The 26,240-nt window shown below is 41.9% G+C and overlaps 1 protein-coding gene across 5 annotated transcripts in view; it reads left to right on the plus strand.

The window, feature by feature from the left end:
• Positions 1–26,240, plus strand: part of gabbr1a (gamma-aminobutyric acid (GABA) B receptor, 1a) — a 72,487-nt gene that overhangs the window by 36,336 nt on the left and 9,911 nt on the right. For all 5 annotated transcript variants that reach the window (XM_019275202.2, XM_027286317.1, XM_019275204.2 and 2 more), the window contains 11 exons: positions 2,859–3,029; positions 3,641–3,742; positions 4,036–4,101; positions 4,337–4,528; positions 7,737–7,982; positions 9,372–9,435; positions 10,286–10,363; positions 16,993–17,143; positions 21,032–21,164; positions 24,002–24,118; positions 25,391–25,501. In XM_019275202.2, the coding sequence (XP_019130747.2) occupies positions 2,859–3,029; positions 3,641–3,742; positions 4,036–4,101; positions 4,337–4,528; positions 7,737–7,982; positions 9,372–9,435; positions 10,286–10,363; positions 16,993–17,143; positions 21,032–21,164; positions 24,002–24,118; positions 25,391–25,501 (1,431 nt within the window). The remainder of the gene's footprint in view (positions 1–2,858; positions 3,030–3,640; positions 3,743–4,035; positions 4,102–4,336; positions 4,529–7,736; positions 7,983–9,371; positions 9,436–10,285; positions 10,364–16,992; positions 17,144–21,031; positions 21,165–24,001; positions 24,119–25,390; positions 25,502–26,240) is intronic.

Below are 26,240 nucleotides of genomic sequence, written 5' to 3' on the forward strand. Positions count from 1 at the left end.
AATCATTTTTCTTTCGGGGCTGAGGTAGCTCAGTCTTTCGGAGCTTGGCTTGGGAACCGGAGGGTACAGTGTGTTCAGGTAGAAGGATAGGTGTCGAGTTTTACCTCCTGGGCATTGTCGAGGCTCCCTTAAGTGCTGCACTGAACCCCAAACTGCTCCCAGGGCAGCGGTTCGTGGCTCCCCATTTCTCACATTTATATGTCTATAAGCCCTTTGTGTCTCTGTGGCTGTATATATATTTCTATATTATAAAGAAATATTTCTTATATATCTCTTATAAGAAATATTTCTCCTATATTTCTAAAATTAGAGCGATCAGGTAAATAATGCGTCTTCTTTTCTGGCAACGCAGCAGTATGCTGAAAAACACAATTGGCATTGTCATTGTATCAAATAGTTGTGCGTGTGTGTTGACTCTTCTTCTCTGCCTGTAAACACAGACGTTGAACAATCAGGCCAGTCGGTAAACATCCCTCACGCTGACAGGACATTCACCCCGTGAGGCGTCGATACCTTTTTTAGTCAGTCTAACCCAATGACCTCAGGTAGGAGGAATGTCATGTAAACAGGATAACCTGGATGACTAATGGAGGCAGAATGGGCAGCACTTAATATGTCAATGTTGAACCTATACAGTATAAGATTAGGATTGATTTTGTGAAAATTCAGTAGCTCAGCTGCAGACTAACTCAGATCTTCATTATCATAACTGTATAAAAAGCCTTACACATTCATTTACACATTTGCATTTAGCTCAAAGCACTGCAGCGCCTATATATACAGCCTCACAGAGCTGCTGCCATGTCCATAGACTATTAGTCTTATCAGTACCACAAACAAATTTCCACTTAAGCTGCACTATACTGTCGATGTTCATGTGGTAATTACGAACAGCTTTACACACGTTTGTCGTGATTACATTACTAATGATAGAGAATTAGCGAGTTGACAACTTTGCTGACAGCCAAACATCAAGCAGCCGGCTAATATTACTTACTAGTCCAACAGCAAGAAGCCCAGCTCGCTCTCGCAAACAACGAAAAGTCAGTCCCTAAAAGTTTTTTTGCCTTCATGGCTGCTGAGGTCACATTGCTTGCTTGCCCAGCTCCGGTTCTGGCACGACACTGGCTCCACTTGCCTAAAAACTTTAACGCTCCCCTCTGTGCTTTGAGGTCACAGTCTGGGCAGGGCTTTTTTTTCCCATAAGATACGATCCACTTTCACCAAAATCAGCGAAATAATTGGCGGTTTGTGCCCTAAAGCGTTACATACTTCTCACACACGATCTTGCAGTGTCAGAACAGACGTATGGGGCGTAAAGTGGGAATGACAATGAGACGCCATTCCCCTGATTACAAGTCAATGTAGCATAAAAATGATATTTAGTTATTTTATGGTAGAAAGGTTACAAAGTGTGTCTTTAATATCCTCAGATATCTGCCTCACCTGCCCTGTAGTTGATGCCCATTCCCTGCATATACACCAGCCCTCTTTCTCCAGTCTTACTGTTACAGCCTTCATTCCTGTTTCTATGCCTTCCCCATGCCTACTTAGTTTGTCCTTGCTGACAGATTACATGTTGCCGAGGTCCTCCCAAGTAAACAAGTAATTGCTTTCAACTGCCTCCGAGTCCTGTTCATGAGTCCACAGCTCCGTGTGCAAAGCCATTACTGAAGCTATATGAAGCTTTCAATTCATTGTCGGTCTCGGTATTTTCATGTGATTTGTTGAGGTAAAGCTATTCTATTTTAAAATATATGATACAGCCAGCCTTATTCTGTAAGAAAATGTGTTTTTCTGTCATTGGACCCACATCGCGCTGTCAGCATTGTGTTCGTACATGTTAGGAACACATTTATTATTGAGCATGTGTCATCCACCGAAGTTGCTGCTTGTTTTTCCAGATCTCTCCATGCCGCACCCAGATCAGCTGTCACTTCCTGTGTCGTTCTCCTGCTCCCGTCGCCTACCTGCTCGTGTCCGCCGGGATTTGTTATTGCGGAGAGTCCACATCGTACATGACATTTGACATCTATCATCAAGCTCCCAAACCCTTTTGCTACTAGTGGTGAATATCCCAGAGAGAGAGAGTGTCGGTAATGGGGCTGAGATGAAAGGTGGGAGAGGAGGATGGACTATCTGTATCTGTAATGGTTCCCTAAACGGCAGGTTCCGCATTTTAAAGGAGACCTGTCGAGGATTTTATCTTAGGTTGTCACTGTGAAACTAATTGTAAGAGGAACAGTCTTCTCTCTGTTCCGGGTTGGCATTTTCCACCATCCATCTTCTTCCCTGCTGGTTTGGACACACGTCTCAGCAGTCTGCCTCTTGTGGGAATTGTTCCCAAGAATTCAAATTATATGGGTCCAAATGAAAGAAACAGATGATCACTGGGGCTACTGTGCAACAACAACAATACTAATTAGATTAGTTTTTTTCTTTGTAATAGTAGAATTTGTCATCCCAATTTCGTGGCACGCATGCAGCGTTTTTAGTTTTACATTGAAGCTGCGGTTTGTCGGCACACCTGATAAGCCGGAGAGGAAGCTAAAAAGAGGGAGGGGGTGTGGATGAATATGAGAAAACAGGAGAGCGGGGATTGTTTCTGTGGTTCTCCGTCTTTTTTTTTGCTGGCTTTCCTCTCTCTGTTGTTTGCGGTTTGAACCAGTCCCCATCAAAGAACGCCGTGTACAGGGGAAGAACAAGAGAGTCCTGATTTGAATATGTTTTGATTGAAGTCTGTTTACTAGCGATGCCTTGAAAGACCTTCAGAAGTATATTTTTCTATGTTTCTCCATTTCCTCTCCTGCTGAACTTCTCCATCCTTACCTTATTTCTTCTCCATTTCTGCCTCGCAGCTCTCGTACGGCTCCAGCTCTCCGGCTTTGTCCAACCGCCAGCGCTTCCCCACCTTCTTCCGCACGCACCCGTCGGCCACCCTACACAACCCCACCAGGGTGCAGCTCTTCCAGAAGTGGAAGTGGACCCGCATCGCCACCATCCAGCAGACGACCGAAGTCTTCACCTCAGTCAGTACCTTTTAATCTTCCTAATCTCACCTTCAGTTTTAACACCTTTGTTTTTTATCACCCTCACTTTCTTTTTATCACTCTCTCTCTCCGTGACCTTTATTTGGCCCCATCATTTTTGATAAAATGTGGGCTGCCTCCGCCTGCCTCTGTATGTTTGTTTATGAGAGCTGTTGTGTTCCCGGGCTATGCGATGCTCCTCCTAGCAATCTCTCCTGACGATTGATGGAGGATTTTTTTGAAGTAATTTGTTGTTGGGAGTATTGGTTGTGAGAAATATTGATCAAGCAATGCATCACACCCCGGCACGGTCGGTCGATACCATGACACTTGGGTTGGTTCCTGTAATGGAGGTTAATGATCCCTCTCTCGCATTCTTTCCTCTCCTTTCTCACATTCTCCTTTTCTTCTTCCTCATCGCGTTCTTTGTCTAAAAATCTATTCGCTGCCCTGCCGTCTCTATCATCGCACTGGTTTTTTCTGATATGTTTTTTGCTTTTCTTTTGTCTTCCTCTATAATCTCAACCCGTCACCTCTCCTCTCTGTGTCCCTCTCTGTTGAGTAACCTCCTCCCTCTCTCCCTGTCTGTCTCCATCCCTTTCATCTCGCAGACTCTGGACGATCTGGAGCAGAGGACGAAGGAGGCAGGCATCGAGATCAGTGTTCGCCAGAGTTTCCTCACCGACCCGGCTGTCGCTGTCAAGAACCTCAAGGTGCTTTGATTAAAAATTCACCTCAGCTGCTAGTCGCCTCTCCCTCTCTCTCTCTCTCTCTCCTTCCTTCTCCGGCTCACAGCTGCACATGATACCATTAGCATACAGCCGATTTGATAGAGGAAATTAATGCGCCATGCTAATTAGCAGCTCCTGAACAGCAGCATGTGCTGTCCTGCGAAGCAGCAGGAACTTTGCCACGCTGCGCTGCCACATCACGCTGTGCCACGGTGAAGTCATATCGATGATGGTGATGTAACCAAGTAATGATTTGTTTTTCACGTTTGATGCAGCGCCAGGATGCGAGGATCATCGTGGGGCTGTTTTATGAGACTGAAGCCAGAAAAGTGTTTTGTGAGGTTAGTACCTTTCCCCACTCGATTGATCTCAGCGGACTGAACCTGACTATTAGCAGAAATTGAGCTCTGTAATGAGCTGTTTGAATGTCTGAATGACTTTCCTTGTTTGGCAGTGATACAACATGCTCAACACATCTCTGGGAATAATTCTCCTCATGCTTATTTATCATTCTCTCCCTCCCTTCATGCACCTTCCATATCTGCCTCCTCCCTCCCTCCCTTTCCTCTGCTGCAGGTGTTCAAGGAGAAGCTCTACGGGAAGAAGTATGTGTGGTTCCTCATCGGCTGGTACGCCGACAACTGGTTCAAGATCAAAGACCCGGCTATCAACTGCACAGTGGAGAACATGACAGAGGCCGTGGAGGGACATGTGACCACCGAGATCGTCATGCTGAATCCTGAGACCGTCCGCGGCGTCTCCAACATGGTGGGAACACAAGAAAAAAACAAAAACGCTATCATCTCTCCCACTGCTGTTATGATTCAGTTAAGGAGATATTAAGTCATCTTTGACGTTGATCAGTCACAGGGAATTGCAACAACCAATGAAACATGAAACAGGCGCTTATGTGATCCTGTAACTGCTCAATAACAAGTCATAATTTTGTTATAAAAGTCAAACGTGCTATGAAGAATGCATCACTTAGGTGCAATGCAAGTGTTTAATGAGATTATAGAGGCGTCAAACAGAGCACATCTGTGTTTTGTCATACAGTACACATGGGAAATGGAGTTCCTAATTGAATTTCCCAAAGTCCAAACATATCACTATAAATCAACACAGAAAGCAAACGGCGAATCACGTCAGACGTAACAAAAGGTCATGGAAATGTTGCACAAACATCTATAAATCTATCATGAAGTATAGCACATATAACATATCTCTAAACGGCATTAACTGACACCAGTTATCACCTGATTATTACACCCAAGAAGGTGAAGAGTAAAAAAAGTGGGGATGCAAATGTGATGCTGATTATGTACCGGAGTCTTTTTAATAAAGCAAAATGAACTAGAGGTTTTTATTGCAGATGGTGCTTGTAAATTGAGTTTTGCAACACCCGCAAAGGTAATAAAACATGTTTGTCACTGTCACACATGTTAGCGAGCCTTAAAATACTGTAAAATAATGTCTTCTTCCAGTCATGTCTTGGATTTTCTGTTAGTTTGAGCCGTCTGTCTAACGTTACTCTCTCTAATTACTGAGCTCTTCTTATCCGCGTCGCTAACGTCGTCTGCCAGACTTGTTAAATGGATCAATTTCCTTGAGAGAGAGAGAGAGAGTTTTTTTTTTCCAGGAAGAGGCCAATAACTTCAATGAACTGCATATGACCTGAATCAATATTATGCTTCATAAAGCACAGATAGAAGGTAGAAACATTATTACTGTCACACTCTTCCTTTATAATGTTTACCCTTGTTTCTCAGGCTGGCTGTCGTTTGCCGCTTCACTTTCGCTCACCTCCTCTAATCCTCTTAAACTGTCTCTGTTCTCTCCTCTCCGGCTCTCCCATTGTTCAACCTTCTCTGATTCTGCTGGTCTGTAGTGGATCATCCTTTTTTATTCCTCTTGTTTACCTCTCCTCTCCCCACCTTTTCCTACCATCCCCCTCCATCCGTGCCCCCTTCTCCTTCTCCTCCTCCTCCTCCTCATCCTCCTACCTCTCCTCTCACACTTCATCAGCAGCTGTTGTTTATATTCATACAGCACCTGCCACTACCTGCTGATTTAGCTGTTGACGTGCTGCTCAACGGGTGATAAGAATTACAGCCAGAACTCCTGCTCATAGTCAATCTATTCAAATTCAATTTCCAAGTTTGAAATTGGCATATTTCTTCGAGATAGAGCGCTCAGATGAAGCTAGCGTGTCGATACTGCAGGGTCTGCAATAGCACATTGTCAGCTAGTTTTCAGTAGGTAGTGGCAGATTTAAATGCCAAGGTGGAATTTCAATGAGACGAATTTGACATAAATGAATCGGGGGTGTTTGGGCCTAATTGGCCTCAGAGAATGCAGAGGGGCACCGTCATGATGATGGTGGCAATAATTTCCCATCACACATGTATCCCACCGCTTTTCAGAGATTAACTGTTTGTTGGTGTTTAATTACAGAATCAGTTCTAAACAGCTTAATTGTACACTTATGAACGAAAATGAATACATGGCATAAAGTGTATATAAAGATTTTAAGTTGGCAAAGAGATATCACGTATTTCCTCCAGAGCTAAATCTCAAAATCCCCCAAAATATAATTAAATCTCTTATTTCTAAGCTGCACACAGATGTGGGCGTATTATACTTGTATTTAATGTCAGCTAAAAGCAAGAAAATAACGATCTCCATCATCAGAGCCAATATAGGAATAGTTCTTTTCCTGCTTTTAACTTTTTAATCATCGCATCTAACTTTGACTAATTTCCTAAAAGTTGCAAATCTGTAACATCAGAAGGAAACTACCTCTGTGTGTAACAAGCCTGAAACCAAATATTTTTAGAGCTCCCTCCTTATCTTAGTGCTGCATATTTAAAGGAGTACTCTTATTTGTTTTCTTGCCAAGAGTTAGATGAGAAGTTTGATACCCCTCCTCATGTTTGTGCACTAAATATGAAGCTCTACAGCCAGCAGGCTGGCCACAGGGGGAGAGCATGACCACAAATTGTATATAAGAGGAGCTTATGTTTTTATGGGAAGGTATTTGCTGGCATATTTCAGGAAGCTACAGCTCCAGGACGTGAAATAGTTGAACCGCAATGTGGATTTTGTTGCCTTCGACTCGTTAACATGTTGTGTCCCGTTTGTTTAACTACATATATAAAAAGAAATGTAACTGTTTTCCCATTTACAGTGTTTCCACCTTCACAATTAGCACACAAACACGACAGTGGCATCAATCTTCCCATCTAAGTTTTGGCAGGAAAGTGAACACATGTATTTTTTTTCATTTACAAAATATCTAACGTCACACTGCAGCAGCTAAATGCCGAAGGGCTCTTCTGTATTAAAAAAAAAACTTTCGTCAGGGTATGTTTTAATAGGACAAGGCTGCTCACACGTTAGGGACTGGTCAGCTCTACTACCCCTCAATAGCCCCTCAGGCTGGCCCAAGTGCCCTCCAGTCAACCTAAGAGCTCCTGTACCTCTAATAACCCTCTGACTGATGTGACCTTGAGGCGAGATTTAACCCTGACTCTGCATTTAGAAATTATGCTCTATCCTGACATATTTAATATGCACCATTCTCCTTCTTAGTTTTGTCAAGATTTGTACTCATTTATACAAAATGCTTTTCATGATGGGTGGACAGACGTCGTCCCTCCCCTCGATTTCACCACGGGGGTTTAAAATAGTCAACAAAACACGCCTTTTCACTTTAAAATATGTAAATGTGGCTTCAGATCTTAAGTTTATGTTTTGAGAAAAACTGTCTGACAAAATAACCCCCCCAAAAAAAACAAGTTTGATATTTTGCGGAGCAGTGTGTGTTCATGTAGCACTTACCCTGTAAATGATTCACCACTGCTTCCCCTTTACAGAGTAATCAACATATTAATGCTTGGAGATATAAATATAAAAATGCCTTAGCTTCAAATGCCATTTCTCCTCTTTGATTCTCTTTCTGTCCTCTTTCTATCAGACATCGCAGGAGTTTATTGCCGCCTTGATGTCTCGTCTGGGTGGGATGAACCCCGAGGAGACTGGAGGGTTTCAGGAGGCTCCCCTAGCCTACGACGCGGTGTGGGCTCTGGCTCTTGCCCTCAATAAGACCGTGGCACCGCTGAAAGCCAAAGGCCGACGACTGGAGGATTTCAACTATAACAACCATGACATCACCTCTGAGATCTACAGGGCCCTCAACACGAGCTCCTTTGAAGGCGTTTCGGTAAGTGCAGAAGATAAGGGGAATAAAATAATGATAACTATAAACTTTAATAGAAATATGACTGGAGGTAGTAATATTAACAGTATTTGTAGCGGACCACAGCTGCAGGCTCGACCAGTTGCCAAAGTCGGCGTTGCCACGATCCACGAGAACCTGGCAGACAGGAGAAAGTAGAAAAACTTTTGTCTGAGTTTAACTTCAGAAATTTGCAGGTCCGTCATGTTTCTACGTCCTTGAGGCGTAACTGAAGTTCAGCTAATTGATCGGTTTCATCTGACTCGATCGATAAATATAATTGGATATCATCGGCATAGCGATGAAAGTTGAGGAATTCATTCACGATTCTGTATGAATCATTTATGAATATAAATATGAAATGTTTTGTACAGGGCTTATGACTGCTGTGTTTTTCAATTTTTTACAATTCCTTATGTTGCTTTTCATGGTGATCAAACTGTACAGACAGTTTCAAGTCTCTGTGCAGTGACCTGAAATATAAAATGTCAAAAATAAAAATACAAACTAGTTATGTTAGGTCATAACTAACAAACAAATAGAGCAAAGAGATGTATAGTAAGAGAGTCCTTTTCAACAGATAAAATGTATAGATAGCCAAAATGAAAGGTTAAGAAACAGGTTAATAAATTAGACAAACCAAATATATAATAGTAGGGGTGGTTGGTAGCGTAGTGGGTTAAGCGGCCGCCCCGTGTGTGGAGGCTATAGTCCTCGCTGCAGCTGGCCCCGGTTCGAATCCCGCATCGGATATATATAATAGTAAAAAAATTATTTAACAGATTAAATAATATAAAAATAGTTAAAATAAAAGCCAAATTTAAAGATTAGTAGTATAGAAATATGATTAGACTATAGATGTGACCACTGAACTGAACTGATTTTAAAAAGCAAATTACAATTCAGGTCTTATTTTTGTGGTTTGGTAACATCATTTCTGGCCATCAACAAAGTATTTGTGGAGATGACTGTGCATTGATTGGGGCAAGATAAACACTCAGATGATCAGACAAGTTGTAAACAAGCTGACAGTTTATCCAAGTGATCTAAACGTCTTAATTTGGAGATAAAACCTAAAGTGAAGGATGCTTCCAGTGGATAGTCTGAGTCTGACTGCTTCTGTTTGTCCTATTAAAGTCTTGTTAGTGGTGGTGCCACGTTCCCAGATCTCAGTTATTACCTCAGTCAGTGCAATCTCACTACCTGTTTCCAGTCTTTGTGCTTCATATTTAACATGCAGACATGAGTCATCTAGTCCTTGGCAAGAAAGCAAATGAGTTTATTTATCAAAATGGGGAACTATTCCTTTAAGGAAAGAGTTAATCATTTGCAGTAATAATAAAAAAAAAACACTTCCTCTTTTCTGTGTGTCAGGGCCAAGTGGTGTTTGACGCCCAGGGTTCCAGGATGGCAATGACTCTTATCGAGCAACTGCAAGGTAAAACACTCCCACACTGCCCTCCCACAGATGTTGTATTGCATAATGTGGTCTGAACAGTAAATTTCACTCATTCATCAAAAAAAAAAAGCAGCACTGCTGACTGTATTCATCACGTATCGATCGTTTTTTGTTTTTTTTTTCCTTTGAGGGAACTGTCGAGGTCTTCGCTGCGATCGGTCTGGATGTCCTATAATTGTACATGTGAATGGTGTCGATGCAGGAATGTGTTGACTGGGCTCTGCTCTAATTGGGCACAAGCCTTTTCGTTTTTTAAGCCGTTTCTGGAAAATGACATCCTATTTGTCACCAGTGACTTAATGAGTTTCCTCGCGCAGGATAAGGTTGAGGATTATTTTCTACCTCTGTTCTCTTTGGCGTCCTAAAGGATGAGAATTTATAATCCTGCCCCCTTCCCCTCACACTCTGTCTCATATTTCCTGTTGTGGTGTCGAGGTAATTTGACATCCACAATGAGACGACCTGACTTGCATCCCTGAATCACTGTGGGACCTCATCAGTATTCCTGGTCAAGACCGCCACATAAGCTCCCCTTTTTCCCCTTCCTTTTTCTCCTTCTCCTCCCCTTGGTACTTCTTTGTTTGCACCTTTTCATCCCTCATTTCTTTTATCTGTTCATTACATGTATATTTCTGTGCCCACACATACCATTAACATGAAAGCACAGCAATGAATAGTGGTTGTATGAATATAAATTTATCAGCTCTGTTGTATCGTTTGAAAAAACATGATCTCTCACCCCACTGGAGGAAATGAATTACACGCTAATTAAACTTTATCTTATATGCTTTTATTTCACACTCTGTTTCTTTAATTCCCAATCATACAGGAGGCAGCTACAAGAAGATCGGTTACTATGACAGCTCTCAGAAGAACCTCTCCTGGTTCGGCAACGATGTTTGGATAGGTAAGATGGAGTTCGTGACACCGTCTTTACTCAGCTTCCTGTGTCTGTATTTGTGTCCTGTCTGTCTGTGCTGTGACTCAACGCGCTCACATATTTGTGCTGTGACATTAGACCTACTCTGCGTGGCTTAAATTAGACTTTTTCTTACAGTCTAAATTATATATAATCATCCTGGATTTTCTCTAACCGCTGGTTTGGGTGCAGCTTATTTGGATGCTGACGCTCGTCCCCCCTCAAAATGAGCCGCCTGCACACTCACCGTCCAACATTTGTTAAAATGTTGGCGTAGCACATGCACAGCAATCAAACGCGGCGGCAGTTAGCTTTGATTGTCTAACCCAGGAATTTTGAGGGAGGGGAAATCAAGACCAAGTGAGTCAGCTGTTGGCTTCCTGTTTTTTTGCCGAGATTTGTTTACATTATGGCAAATATTCTGATATTTTAAACCATTAAAAAAAGGCTGAATCAGCTATTAACACTTCCTGTTGTACAAACGACTATCCTCACTTTATTTTGATACTGAAGATGACTTCAAACGTGATGATTCCCAGGTTTTTCTTTTCTTTTTTGTAAGCGGATTTATGGATGTTTGTTTTGCGATGCACATATGAAATAATGTGTAAAAGTGTGTGCGTGTTAAGCTCGTGTCCGTGTGTCAAGATTTGCCTGAGCTATGACTCCAAGAAGGAGTGTGACTTTCAGCTGCCATGGCTTTGAAAGTACTCTAACTGTCTCCGTGAGCTGTGTGTTGACACAGCCACTGCTGACCGCGTTGGTAAGTCGGCCAAATCAGCGAGCCAAACGCATTAACATCCCGTTGTTTTAAGAACACTTGCATGCACCTGCCTCTTTAACCTCATGCGGCGTATTTGCCTCCAGTCTGTCCCTCCGCACGTCGAGCCTTGCCGCTTGAAAACCTCTGGACTAACCCAACCGAGCTATGACGTCATTCTGCTATATGAAGAAGCTCGAGCTCACATCACAACATAACTTCTACCGCCCATATTCCAGTTTGCTATAAAAAACCCATTAATGCTGATTTGCTTCAGACACCAAGACCAATTCTGTGGTTGTTTACTGGCCCATCCCTCCCTGGAGAGGTGACATACTTGTGCCTGGACAGAGTGTGCCACTAATCAATCCTACACGCCTCGGTGGCCCGTAGAGAGCTGCCTTTTTTTAGGCTTTTAAGGAAATGATCTGTTGCCAGGGCTTAACCGAAACCAGAAGAGGTAGTGATTCCAGGTCAGTGTCAGTGGCGAGGGACGGGTGACCTGTATGCATGTAGGCAACATGTCCTTCAAGAAGGCCGGCTGCCAGCTCTTTAGTTTGGCTTGTTGCAACGTGACAGGCTCTGTGTTAGCCCAGTTAAAACACGCTGGGTCGAAACTGACTCCGACTTGTCAGAGGTGAGTCTTGTTTACTTTATTTTTGCCTCGCTTCGTCTTTTGGATCTCGATTTAGTTTTTTTTTTTTTTTTTTACTGTTTACCAAATAAAGACGCATCCATCTGACACATCTACTTGTTGTGAGGAAATGAGTAATTTCCTGCTCTCTCTCTGACTCAGTTCGGGGAAGTTTTTATTTTTTATTTTTTTGAAAGAAGAGGGGGGTGCGTTTGATTTGCTCCACGTTGACAGGGTGGAGCGACACACAGGGGGGTTCTCAACTTAACCCCTCTGCTTATTTATTTATTTATTTTCCTGTGTATTTACCAGGCGCCTCCCTTTCCGCCTCACTTTCTCACTCTCTTCACGGTCGCCCTAACAACCACTTCAGCTCGGCTCTCCTAATCGCTGTGGCAACTGTTATAGAGCCGGGTCTCCATGGCAACACCCTGTCCTGATTCCTTGTTCAAGGACGGAAGAGGGTTTAAATGGTTCGAAACGTGGTGACTGAATGGACGTTTGACACATGCACATACATATTCACACACATAACATGAAGTGCTACTATTATACGCACATGCAGGCTTCTCTTTTGTGCATCATATAGTAGTTACATGAATGAACTTTATCTGTATAGCACCTTTCATACACAGACTTCTTTACGTCTTTAAGGACTTAATAAAAGCAAGAAAATGTAAATGTTTCTTAAAAAGAGCACTTCTTTTTAACTCCATGCGCTCTTCGCCCTCGTTCCTATATTAACCATAATGCAGCAATATTGTTTCTAAAAATAAAAAAAACTACCATCTTTATTCGAATATGACGCGAGCCACAAGACATATTGTTGAGAACAGGCTCTGTTCCCCTCGATGAGTTTTTAATGAGGTTTTCTCCAGTTCCACTTTCACTTCGGCTCCCCGTGAGCTCTCTTGTTTTTGTCACAGCTCTGGCTCAGGAAATGTCACATGTCACACTTTAAAAAAAACCACAAAAAAAACCATATATGTGATGAGGGGGTCAGTGCACATTTGTGCTTGCGATTCAACACGTCGACACGTGTTGTGTACACTGTCAGGACTCCTGAGGAGTTCGTGCAGTAGATAGGCGGTAAGCTGCACAACAGATGGACAAATATGCTCATAAACAACACATTTTCTTGTCATGGATTACATGGATGGTTAAATTGAAGCAGCGCATCGGCACTTAGGAGGTATTAAAAAAGTCTTAAATATGTTCTCTTGCCTGCTGTAGACAGTTCAGACGTGATATGAACTAAAAGATGGATTGCTGTGAGAGTAGACTGTGCTGCAGGAGACAAACCTCCACCGCTCGCTACAGGAAGCTCATCAGCTCATTATATGCAGGTGTTGATTTTAGGCGAAATTTAAATCAATTCATAATTTTAATTGGCTAATCTATGCATACGTTTTGTGCTGCTTAATTGCGTCTAATTAAATCGTTAGGAATTATTGTTGCATGCCGCCGTGCAGCACAGAATTTCTATGCCGTCCCTGCTGAGTTTCTATACTCCATGTGGTGTTTAAGAAAGTCTTATATTTAACTCTGCAGAGACTCTCTCATGTCGTCATTCATCGGTCAGATGACACCAGATGCACATCGGTTGTGTGACGGCGCTGACAAGCATCTAAACAGAGCGTGATTGGTTGTCTCGACACCCCGCGACCCTCGTGGGTGCGACAACTCTGACACTTAACTCTGACATCTGACACATCAGCTTCACGCCGCGCTGACACTTACACTGACGTGCACACACACACACACGCTCCTGCTATTTCCTTCTTGCAAACACATACACCAACTAAACACATACTGTATGTGGAAATGCAGCAAATTCACCTTATAGATCTGGACTCTAATCGTGCATACAATGCAGTCCACTTTGGCATATGCAGACAGTTGAACAGAGGCTCCCTGTCCATCTGCCCCTCTTTGAACTCTCCTCACTGAGGAATTCTTCTGGTTTAAAGCTACATAAGCATGAATAATTGGGTACTTAGTATAAACACACACACACTCTTTAACACCCTAAAGCTACAACTCTTAATACCAAAGTTGTCAACTTGCTTACTACATTACATAACAGTATAATAACTACTAAAACCGACTTCATGTGTGATTCATTGGTAACGGTTCATGGTTGCATATTTAACTTGTGGTGGAGTTTATTTCCTGATACCACTGACAGTATAAAGAATGGATATTGTATCTGTGACGTCACCCACAGCTTTGTGAAGAGACGTTTTGAAACGTGTGGTTGCTCTGACCGGCGCCATGTTTGTAGTCTTGTATCTTCCGACCTGAGGCAATAATCAAGAGAGCTTGAAATGTGTGTGAAATTTCCACTTATAGAGGTTTCACAGGGTCAAGCATATATCTTGAGGTCTCTGAAGGGATAATGTTAAATCTTAGATTGTTATGGAGACTTCTTCTTCTTCTTGAGATACAGAGCAGCTGTATGCTTGTGTTCAGGAAAGCAGGTGTTTAAGATGCAAACACCAGTCTCAGACCAGTGATAGTTTTAACAGTTTACTGGGTTGGTGGTGGTAGATGGGGGGGTTGAGGAAATGTTTTCTGAACAAAAAAACATCTCTTGAGTTTGGCTGGAGGGTGTGTTACCGTGACGAGAGGCAGGTGGCAGGTGAGAGGGAAAACTCGAGGCTACGACCAGCGACTGACACAACAGAGAGAGACACACAAGACAGACGGATACACAAGCAGTGAGCGCTGGGAACTCGGCGGCTGACAGCCTCATCATAACAGCAGGCGCAATATTGATCATTACTATGGTAACCGAGGCTCACACCCTCGACACAACAGATAGGTACATGACATAGAAACTGCCACAGAGTCAGACCACTAAAGTGTGTACATATGTCCTTGACTAATGACCAAGTAGGTGCATTGAGTATGACTATTTATGCGCATAGAGTAGGTGTGTCACCGTCCTGGCGGCATATAGACGAGCCGGAGCGGACAGCTTCTTCAGAACCGAGGCAGCCTCATGTCAGAGTGTATTGATAAATCCTCCATTCTCCTTGGCCAAGCTTCAATAAACCTCCTGGACTCTTTTGCACTTTCTCTCTTCACTGACTGAACTGATCATTGATTAAAAAAAAATCTCTCCACAACAACAACAAGAGATTCTGAAGAAACACACTGACAGCTTAAAGGTTTTCTTGATTTCCAGCTGTCGGTCGGCTGTTTTTTTTTTTATAAATGTATAACGTGTACGGAGCAGTTTTCTCTTTCAGGCCGATAAAGCGATGATCTGACTCGGTCAGTCTGACGTCACAACTCTCCTTTTGACCACGGTCGAGTCTCTCACTGGACAGACCTTTCTTCACAGCGGTTTAATTAAATGATATTGATGTTAAACAACATTAACTCCCTGAAGAAGTACTGTAGAAAGAGTGCAGCATATGAAGAGGAAACGTATACTTTATTCGGTTCTTACAGTATCTAATGTAATTCTGTGGCTAGGCACTGACGTATATTGTACTACAGCTGCAGGCTTCATGCAGCCGTCTCTCATGAATCAGTCAAACGTGCGTCAGATCAGATGTGCGTCTATCAAAGCCTCAATAACTCGATCATTATGAAAACTTCTGAGGGGTTATGAGGCTTCCACTTAATTGCAGTAATTGGTGCTCTAATAATTAGATGCTAATTCTTTAAACTTATCCCCTCAGATGCTGAGTTGCCCTTGGGCAAGGCACTTAACCTCCAACTGCTCCAGTCGGAGCTTCAAAGTGGCCGGCGAGATAGGACTGTGTGAATGTGTGTAGCTGTGTGCGAGTTTGTTCCTGAAAAATAGAGCCTGCCTCTCGGTGATAATTCCCCCTTTAAATAAAAAAAGTGTGTGTAGTCTCAGCTGTGAAACATCCAGGTCCTCTGCTGCTCGTATTGATCGGCCTTGAAACAGTTCTTGTACGAGGAATAGAAGAAGGGAAGACAGTAAGGCTGCAACTGACGATTATTTTCCTCCAATTAGTCTCCAGATTGTTTTTTATATTCTGGTAATTGGCTAATAATCTGGCCTATAAAATGTCACAAGTTTTCACTTATCGCAGTTACTACGCACACCTTTAGTCCACCGTCCACCTTTAGTCACTGTGGCCCTCGTCTCTGAACAGATCTTGGTCGCCCGTTTTATTTAAGGTGCTTCTCCAAGTCTTGTTCGTTCTGTCTTATACTTGTTATCTCCTGTGTTTATTCACTTTAATAGATTTTAATTTACTTTTTTAAACATTTCATTGATTTTATTGTTGCAGTTTTTGCTGAATTGTTCCTTGAACTTCTTTTTCTTTTAACATTTTATAATTGCATTGCCAGATTTTATTTATGCATGATGTGTTTTTGCTAGATTCAGTTCATTATTGTCTATTTCTGTTTTTTCATTTGGTCTGTTGAGCACTTTAATCTGCATGTTTGCATAAATGGTGCTATATGAATAAATAAAAGTTTTCAGATCTTTAGTTCTTTTTGGTCGACTAATACTCCAGAACACAAAGATATTTCATTTACTGTTATATGTGGACAGAAAAAAACAGCAAACAGTCACATTTTAAAAGTCGCTGTCGGAACATTTTCTGCATTTCTGCTTGAAAAATGAAACTAAACTGCATCGGTTCTCTCCGGGTACTTTGGCTTCCTCTTACAGTCCAAACACGTGCACTTAATAGGCTAATTGGTGACTCTAAATTGTCCGGAGGTGTGAAAGTGATGAACTGGAAACTTCCAGCCTCTCTCCCAGTGCCAACTGGGATTGCCTCCCGTCCCCTCTGCAACCCTGATAAGGATAAGCGGATACAGAAAATGGATGGATGGACAACTAATGGATCAATCGTCTAATCATTGCAACTCTAGAAGATAGCACACCTCTCATTCAAACTAACCCTGACTCCAGACAACCCAAACCTAAATATGGTTACATACAAATATCAGTGTTGCACTGGAGTTTATTTTTGCATGAATCCCACACACACCGTCCTGTTGCCAGTGGGTATTAATACGGCACTTAAAATGCACTGCACACTCCTTTTTGATTAGCATTTACTAAAAACTGCCCTGCAGTTAAAATTAGAAACTATGTACTGAAGATTTACTTCATTTTTTGTAGTTTTGGTTAACGTGGTTAACACGTGTGTTTTCTGGGTATCGTAACTGAGAGGAGAAGCTTTTTCTTTATTCACATTTCTTTCTCTTATTCTCTCCGTACAGGCGCTGGACCTCCGGCCGATCGGACGGTGGTGATCGAAGAGTTCAGGTTCTTGTCCCAAAAGCTGTTCGCAGCTGTGTCGGTCTTCGCCGGCTTCGGCATCCTGCTCGGCATCGTGTGTCTGACCTTCAACATCTATAATGGCAACGTCCGGTGAGTGTCTTTATATCGAGTGAGAGTGGATGCATCGATCGTTTAATACCCAGGAAACTCCAATATTTATTGGTTCCACTGGTTCCATTTGAAGGCACAATCTTGGGTTTAATTAGTTAATCTATGAAAAACTGTCAGATTGGCAGAATTGTTATTATTAATTATTATGCCACTTACAGCCCCAATATTCATTATAACTCATTATGTAGCATTTTGTTTACATGTTTATATATTTAAGTGGGTGTTTTTGGTTGTGTCAGCACATTGGTTGATTTTTTTTTTTTTGCTTTTCCACTTTTCGTGTTTGTCCTTCCAAGAAACATTAGCGATGAGTGATATCTCCAATAATTGTGAAAATAAAGTTGTCCTTCAGAGAGCAAGGTCAGGGTTTTTTAAAAAGAATTGATAGATGGATGAAACGAGGGGCATCAAAGGTTAAAATCACGGTTTTGTTACATGAAGGTCACCTGTTTGAGGAGCCGCATTGACTCCGAGGAGTGAATAGAAATGACTTCCCTCTAAGAACCTCCAGCTGCTCCAGCGGAGCTGATCGTTCACTGTGGTTGCACAGTGATGAATTTGTAAGATGTGAGAAAGGAGAAGAAGAAAAAAAATCACTCACATGTTCCACAGAGCTCTTTCTCTCTCTTTTGAGCCACTAAATGGCACTGCTGCGTCTTTGAGTTCAGAGGCTGCAAAGTTAGTGATTTGGGTGTGGCTTTTTCTAGATCTAGCAGCTGGCTTCATTGTCACAGCTTCATCTATCTGCAAATATACACCCTCTAAAAAATGACTTTTCATCTTAGATTTCTAAGCTTAATGCACGTCTGTGAACTCCGCCGCTGCAAATCTCTGATGTCTTTTTTAACATAGTATTTTTATGTTTGACCCGGGTCGAAGTGATTTAAAGTTCCATAAATCCACAAGCTTATCAGGAGTTTTTTTGGAAACTTGTTCCTTTGGGGATCTCTAGGCTGGCTTCAGTGTGGCAGTCAGGCCCTCTTCCAGCTTTGATTATATTTCAAACACAGTTTCACCGAAGGCTGCACTCAGCAGCCAGAACACTATAAGTCAGATCAAATCAAATCAAATTTATTCAGTAAGCTGTTTACAAAAACAAGTTTGCCACCAACTGCCTTGTTAGGAGACAAAAGAAAAAAAACCACAAAACCGATCCAGTCTGAAAAAAATAAATCAAAAGCAATCAAAGTCCTGAAGAAGAGATACTTTAGCAAGACTGAGACACTGTTTAAAGCAGCTAGAATCAATGTTTCTACAATAACAATGTATCAAATAAAATTGTAAAAACACACGGTGATGAACCTGAAACTGCAGCTCCAGGTGACTTTTAAGCAATATTGCATGAGAGGGTGTGCTTTACTGTCATTATTGGCACAACAGTGATGCGGTCAGGTCCGAGGAGTTCGCACCGAGGTCCGTAAACGTCACGGAAGTGCCAATGATGACGGTAAAGCACACCTCAAATCTCTAAAGAGACAGATATTTCCCTCAGGAGATGGTGCAGTACGCCGTATTAACTTTAAAGGTAATAATATTTCGATGCTCTGTAGCAAAGTGGCCTGAAAAAAAAAATCATTATTGCAGGTTTAAGTATCAGCTTTTATGTCTGGCCAGTGAGGATAGCTGCGAGCTATTGATGTCTCCAGCGAAGCTACAGTAAAGTTTGATCACAGAATATCAGCCAGTCATCTTAAACATCAATAGAAAAGATGAAATTTTTTTGAATTATGCATCTTGTTTTATTCAGAATATTCAACATTATGCACACACAAGAGAAAAAAGAGCCTCAGCCGACCATAATTCAAAGTAACCACCAAGACACGGTGCAGAAAATAACTCCTGCAGTGCCTTTAACATCATATATTCATGGTATGTAACAGCATTAAAGGTTTTTCAGAGGTATCAAAGGTTGGATTGGGGCCAGTGTGTGTGTGTGTATGTTAATGTTTGATTGTATGCAGGCTGCATGAGTGTGTGTGGCTGTACAGTAAATAAGCAGCGTGGCCTCAGGGCACCACAAGGGCAGGTCAATGGGATTGAAAAAATAAAAGACACACCTACTGCTGCAGGATGAGCTCGAGCTGGAGAGCAGAGGAAGGCTGCTGTGCCGTGCTTGTCACGGTGCGGATTATGTTAAACACACAAGTCTTAAATCTGGAGTTTTGCAGAATATTTAAATCCTGAGATTGTCTCTAATGTTGCATTTTATATAAACACATTGTCTCACCCGGATGTAAATCACTGTGTTCTTATTATGGTAATTACTTTTTTGCTTGATTATCCTTTAAGCTGCTGTCTTTGCTTCCACATGCAGCGCAGTGTACGTGATTACCACAGCTGCACTTTAGAGAAAAACTTTTATCTGATGTCAAAGATGTAGGCAGAGGAATGTGGATAAGGAGCTTAAGACACCCACAATAAAATGATACAGTATATGCAGTATATTAAGGGGAAAAAACAACATACCTTTAGTAGGAATCTGGCAGTGCAGGTAGTTTTGTTTGTCCAGGTTTTGAGATCTCTGCCTCCCCCGTACAATGCAGGAGAAAGGGACTTTCTTCTGTGGTGCTCATATTTCGACATCATCCTGTTTCTCTGGATAAACCACAGGCCTGAGCGTCAGTGTCAGCAGTCTTCACTGAGACTACTTTTCATATTCGGTTTAAACAGCTATTGAATAAGCCGTCCGTAGATTCTGTACAGACATTCATGGTTTCCAGAGGATGATTCGCTTCGGTGACTTTTTCCTCTAGCGCCACCAGGAGATTCACATTTGGTGTTAGGATTAGGATTACCATGAGATTTGCTGCAAACATTCATGTTCCCATGAGCAATGACTGTATAAAACAAGGTCGCAGTATCCGTGATGTCACCTATAGGTTTCTAAATAGCCGTGAAGCTCGTTGTGGTGGCTTCACACTTTTGCCGCCTCGCAGCTAATCTAAAAATCAGCAACCGTTGACCGTTGGTAGACATGAAGCGGGCTGAATGAAGCCTCAGTGCTCAAACAAGCCACCTGTGATGGCACCGACCTGTCAATTAAGGGGACCACGCTGTTAATTATACATAACCTTAAGTCTTAAGAGTGAGTTAAATAGAAATTCACCCTGAGTACAGGGTCATGAACGGGGAAATTAGCTATAGAGACCAAAACTGTTTTTTGTACCAGGCTGTAAACATGTTTATTTCTGCTGTGAAGTTGGACATTTTAACATGGAGACTGACTCGTTTTGTAGCCAGCCTCTAGTGGCCATTAGAGTAACTGAGTTTCTGGCACTTCCACATTGGCTTCACTTCACAGCCACAAAGATTGACGCTTGGACACGGCATGTACCTGCGACAGCATTGTTAGTATGCTGATGTTCCTGTGCACAGACTCACAGAAGTGATACCACAGTCTTATGCTCCAAGTTTTTCTCCAAACAAAGCGGGCCGTATTAAAACTGTTGACAGCGCGATTAGTGGATTATCCAGAGAAATCAGCACATTGATTCTGTACGAAACTCACTGAGCTCCACAGAATGAAGCAATGGTTCCTCCTGCATTAAATTGGATTCCAGCTCGATTTGTTTTTTATTCACCTCTGCTCAGAATAGCAATTTCCTTTTTTTTCCCCACTTTTTATGGTTAAAACATTAGGTGCTTCACATTAATTAAAACCCAGACAGACTGTCTGAAGCAGGACATAAAGATGATAGAAGTTAATTTAAAAACAACAGGAGAGCAATTAACAGCTAACAGCAAGACCCCCGACCCAATTCCAACCTGTTTACCTACGAAAATAAATGAATAATTACTGGTGTTTGTCTAACTATGTTTATATTTTGTCTTTATATGTGTCCCTGTGTGAATCTGTCACTGTTGCAGCTACATCCAGAACTCTCAGCCGTACCTGAACAACATGACGGCGGTGGGCTGCATGATGGCTCTGGCTGCAGTGTTCCCGCTGGGGATTGATGGCCACCACGTCCACAGATCACAGTTCCCCGTCGTCTGCCAGGTAACAGGAGAAAGATAGATGGACAGATAGGGAGACAGACATAGGCAGAGAAGAGCCAGAGGGCATGATGAAGAGTAGGGCTGGATATTGTCTGCCGGTACCAGAAACCAAAGGCTTATTATGTGAGAAGAACCTAAATTCAGACTTTATGCATTTGTTATTTTCGTTAAAAGATGTAAATTAAAGAATGTAATTAAAGATGAAATTTAGTCCAACTTAAAATTACAATTAGAACTCACATCTTTCTGTCAAAAATAATATGCTTTGTATGTTTATTGTTCATTTTATTACTGAAAGATCAAGTTTTGATTGATTGGCAGCAGCTGGCAGGCTGAGCACCGGCAGGGGACAAAGTAGATAAACTTGCTCAGGCTCTGCACAGACAGTGTGTTGTTAGAGTGATGATGGCATCAGTAACTGACCAAAGTGACAGTACAAGTAGGTTTATAAGCTCTTTCATGTGTTGCGGCTGATGAGTGCGTTGTGAGGCTAATTTCCCTGAAAACTGACATTAGCGGGCGCTTTTTCCCTGGTCAGTGTTTAGTGGCTCGTTCATCAAGATAATGTGCAGGACAAGACGTGTGTTCCTCTTAAGTCATAAAAAAGGAGATTGTAGCAGGAAAGCTAATGTGGGTTGTTGTTCGGAGTCTGTGGTTCTTGTTGCAGAGTGCTGTGTGGACCTTCTGCATTGTGATAAAACGCTTTATGCAAATAAATAAGGAGAACTTGGGGATGCTATCCTGAAACCAGCCAACAAATAAAAAATATACATGTCTCCCTAGGTTTGATGTGAATTACAGAGCAGATATGTATGCTGCTGGACAGTTCAGTACAGCCTTCTTTTTGTTGTAATTATCGTTATAAGGTTGGGAATATCATCTTATCCCACAGTGGCACACACTGCTCTTATTGTGTTTTATCATATTTAAAGCAATGCAATGTTTACATAGAAGGTAATGAGTATTGAGTTGCAGCATTCCATGAAATTTAAATAGTCTAAATGTCTCGTACATTATTTTATACACATTTGCCCTCAGCCTGACATATTTAGCATATTTGGAAATTCAACTAAAGTTGGGAACTTTTGGGTAAAGTTCTGTGGGTTCGAACAATGTTTGGCTGCACAGCATGAATTTGTAATGACTGGTTCACCTGCAGGTCAGGAAGGATTAAAGGTTAAATATTTATGCTAACATAACATGACACTACACCTATTTGCTCTCATGAATTGTGAGTGTTGTTGGAGTCATTAGTCGTGTTTCCATAAACGTTTGTTGTGCATTATTGAGTGGTGCAATAGAAAAGTTTGTTAGAAATTGCATAATACAAAAAAAGAAATCCCATTTTTTGCTTACCGCCCCTGGTTTCCACCACTCTTGGTTTGACTTTCTTCATCTGGTTTTCCAGAGTAGGTCTACGTGACACGCCCTGTAAATGGTCACAGTTTAGGCACAAAAGCTTCACGTTTTGGGTTAAAAAAGGACATTTTGGACATTAATCCATGATATTTCATAATATATATCTTGTGGGGTAAAGTTAGTAGACCTTTATCCTTTATTTTCCAACTTGAGAACTGGCGCAACTTACTGCTCATCTCGTGAACCAACTCCCTAAGATTCGCATAACGGAAGTGGATGGAAACAAACATTCATTTGTGTTTTTCTTTTGCCGATTTACTCGAAAATTACATTTGTGATACATTTGTGTGGAAACGCGGCTATTGTTTGCACAGATATTGCATTTTGCAGTTACACCTGTCAGTCTGAGTAAAACCTTACCTCACTGTGACATTGTGTACCCACTTTCAGCAAACCCACATTCAGGTGTTGTGAAGCCCTGACAGCTTGAATGTTCCTGCCTGTGGCAAACCTGCAAACCGATCGCTTATTTCAGGATTCTGATCACGCATACAAGGCGGATAAAAGACAGTGAAAGTCTATATTGACATAATTTCAATAAGTATTTGAATGTGTTTTAGTATTGGGTGTTACGGGCAAGATTTGCTACCCAGCCAGAATAGCACAGACGATGGGATCCCAGCACTAATGAGGTGTGGGAGTACTTCTCTGTCACCCATGTTGAGTCTTTTTGTTGTGGAGGCGAGAAGAGATTTCCATTTCTGTCGCTTCTCTGCTCTTTGTCCCTGTCCAGTTATTCTCTTTCATTTTTTGGTCTGCTTCTCTTCTCACTCTGTATCTGACCTTCTACTCTAGATAGGTTTTTTTTTTTCCTTGTTTGTTTGAATCTATCTCTCTATCACACACTTCTTTTTTTTTCGGCTTAATGGAAGAAATAAGTATTTTATTTTTCTGTGTTGTAGTTTAATAAAGACGAGAGCTTAATTTCCACTGGGGAAACCCTTTCAACTCTTACTGTCCAGCCCCCACAGTCCACATGAGAAAAAGAACATTATTGATATAAATGTTGATATTTTCATCTAGAGTCACATTCGGTTATTACTGTGCACTCAGAGCAATAAGCTTAAGGAGCTAAGGCAAATGGTTTTTTTCGCCTCTCAGGCTTCTTACTGTCCACCCTGCCTTATTGGTGAAGGCTGTTGGGGGATGTAAACAGCCTAAAAGGAAACCCGCAGACACTATTCGGGACTGACTCCCACCTCCTCTACAAGAAAAGGCTCAGGGCACAGAGCGCCTTGTTGTAAAGACGCAAATACAACATTAGTATTAGTGTGTGACATGCAACTAATGCAACAATACAGCCTTTCTTTAAGTTAAAGTGCCAGATTGATGTAACAACAATAAAAATACTGGTTAAATTATATTTTTATTCACTAAGAAAGATTCATATATCACCTCCTCACCTCCTCTCTCCTCCAGTTTCGCCTCTGGCTCCTCGGCCTCGGCTTCAGCCTGGCGTACGGCAGCATGTTCACCAAGATCTGGTGGGTCCATACCCTCTTCACGAAGAAGGACGAAAAGAAGGAGAAGAAGAAGGTAGGAAGGAAGAGTCGGAGGGAGGGAGGAAGGGAAGGGATAAGCCTCTCAGCGGTCTCAGGGGAGCAGAGAAAGGATGGGAGACGGAGGCCAGGCCACGCAGCATGTGTGGCGCCAGCTGATAAAAAAAAGTTCAGTTAAAAAACTTTGCAGCCTTCCCAGTAACATAAGCCTCTAAGAGGGCCAGCTCGGCATCGTTCACTGCGGCAGGGTTGTAGCATGAGTGCAGGCATAAGGGTGTTGGACACACACTGACATAGATACTGTATTTCACATGCAACGTTCATGCATGGAGACATGCCGACGCAGACTTTATTTGCTGGCTGGTGTGTTTAAGTGTGTGTGTGTGTGTCTCCCCTTGAAGATAGTGTATCCTGGAGCTAGATACTGCCAGTCTGAGATGGTGTTGTGGGAATTTCTAAGACCTAATCAGAAGAATAAGAGATTAAGCCATTTATGGGATATTTATGAATATGGATGAGTATTAAAGTTCTATGCAGAAATCCAACCTCTGGGGGTTTTATTATTTGAGCCAAAGCACAACGAATCGGGTTGACTTTCAGCTCACTTCGTGTCCACAGAAGGGCATTTTTTCCAGAGAGTTCTGCGTGAGTATTTAAAGAAACTTTCACAAATCGAAGAGGAGAATGAGCGCTTTTCAAATCATTTTTCACGCAACTCAAGTGAAGAGGTGCTCAGGACTGTGTAATGTGTTTTCATCTTTATTTTATTTTTCAGTTTTAGTTAACGCACGCTTGAATGGCTGTTACTATGTTGGAGGTGCTGGGAGAGAGCCAGCGTGGTCGAATAATAATAATACTAAAGAAATAACAGAAATGCGTGGAAAGAGAGACGGGGAGCACAGCGGGAGAGCTCATTTTGCTCGCTTGTTTTTCGGTTACGGCTGTATTACTTCCATTATGGCTTAAGTTAAGAATAATAAAGTTGATTTGGAAAGTGTCCACACAAAAGCGGGGTCATCTCAGTGTGTATAAATGATGATTTCAGGTGGCAGCACAAATATAGTTACTGCAGTCGCTCACACACAAGCAAACTCCCACTGGTCCTAAAATATACTCGGACACACACACACACACACACACACACACTCAGAAAGACAATTCGCGCCCAGTCATCCAGAAATCACAAGGACGCCTGTCGTATTATTTGTCCTGGTTGTTTGTCTTTGTTTGTGGACCGGCTCGTGATGCCCTTGGATAGTGATGACTGCTGTGTATGTGTGTTTGTGTGTCTTTCCTCAAACTCACACAGCAACACTTGGAGCCGTGGAAACTCTACGCAACAGTTGGAGTGCTGCTGGCTATCGACTTCCTGTCACTCATGATCTGGCAGATTGTGGATCCTCTGCACATTACGGTTGAGGTAGAGTACGAAAGACAGATGAGATAATTTGTGTGTCATCGCCCATTTGCACAGACCGTGCAGCCGCTGTCATCAGTCAATAACGCGGTAATGAGACACCGGGCCTCGTTTGTCAAAGTGTTCTTTCATTTTGATTCATCTTAGACTCAAAGAGCACAATCTCAAACAAAGATGGATATCATGTCATTTCACAGAGCACAGCTTAACAGCAGTACTGCAACAGTGACATTTATGACTTCAATAATTGTATTTATTTGTGTTGATGAGTGTTTGAGTTATAGTTTCAGCACTGTTAAAGGTACCCTGTGGCGTTCACCCTAAACAAAATTCAACATTCATGAAAAGGCCAAACAAACTCGTTGAAGCATCTTCTATCTTTAACTTCATTAAACCTGCATTAATCAATATTTTCAATATTAATAACACTGAAGCGAGAGACTCACAATTGAATTTAAGATAATTGAACATTTAGCAGCTAAAAGCCAATATATATATATTTATATGTATATATAAAGCAGCCCAAATACATGCAGTGTTGCTCCGTGTCTGATGGATATAAAAAAAAGGCAATTTTTTATTCATATTTGCTAACACTGTCTGCTCGTTTTGATGTTTTCTGCCCTCCAGCGCCAAAAAATCCAATTTACGCAGCTTTATGATGTAATTTCTCATACAGATGTTGCGACATATTATCTACACTTATCGTCGACGTACTTGCAAGGTGGTTTTGACTGTCTGT

Source organism: Larimichthys crocea, chromosome XIII (assembly GCF_000972845.2).
Source record: "Larimichthys crocea isolate SSNF chromosome XIII, L_crocea_2.0, whole genome shotgun sequence".
In the NCBI taxonomy this organism is placed as follows: domain Eukaryota; kingdom Metazoa; phylum Chordata; class Actinopteri; family Sciaenidae; genus Larimichthys; species Larimichthys crocea.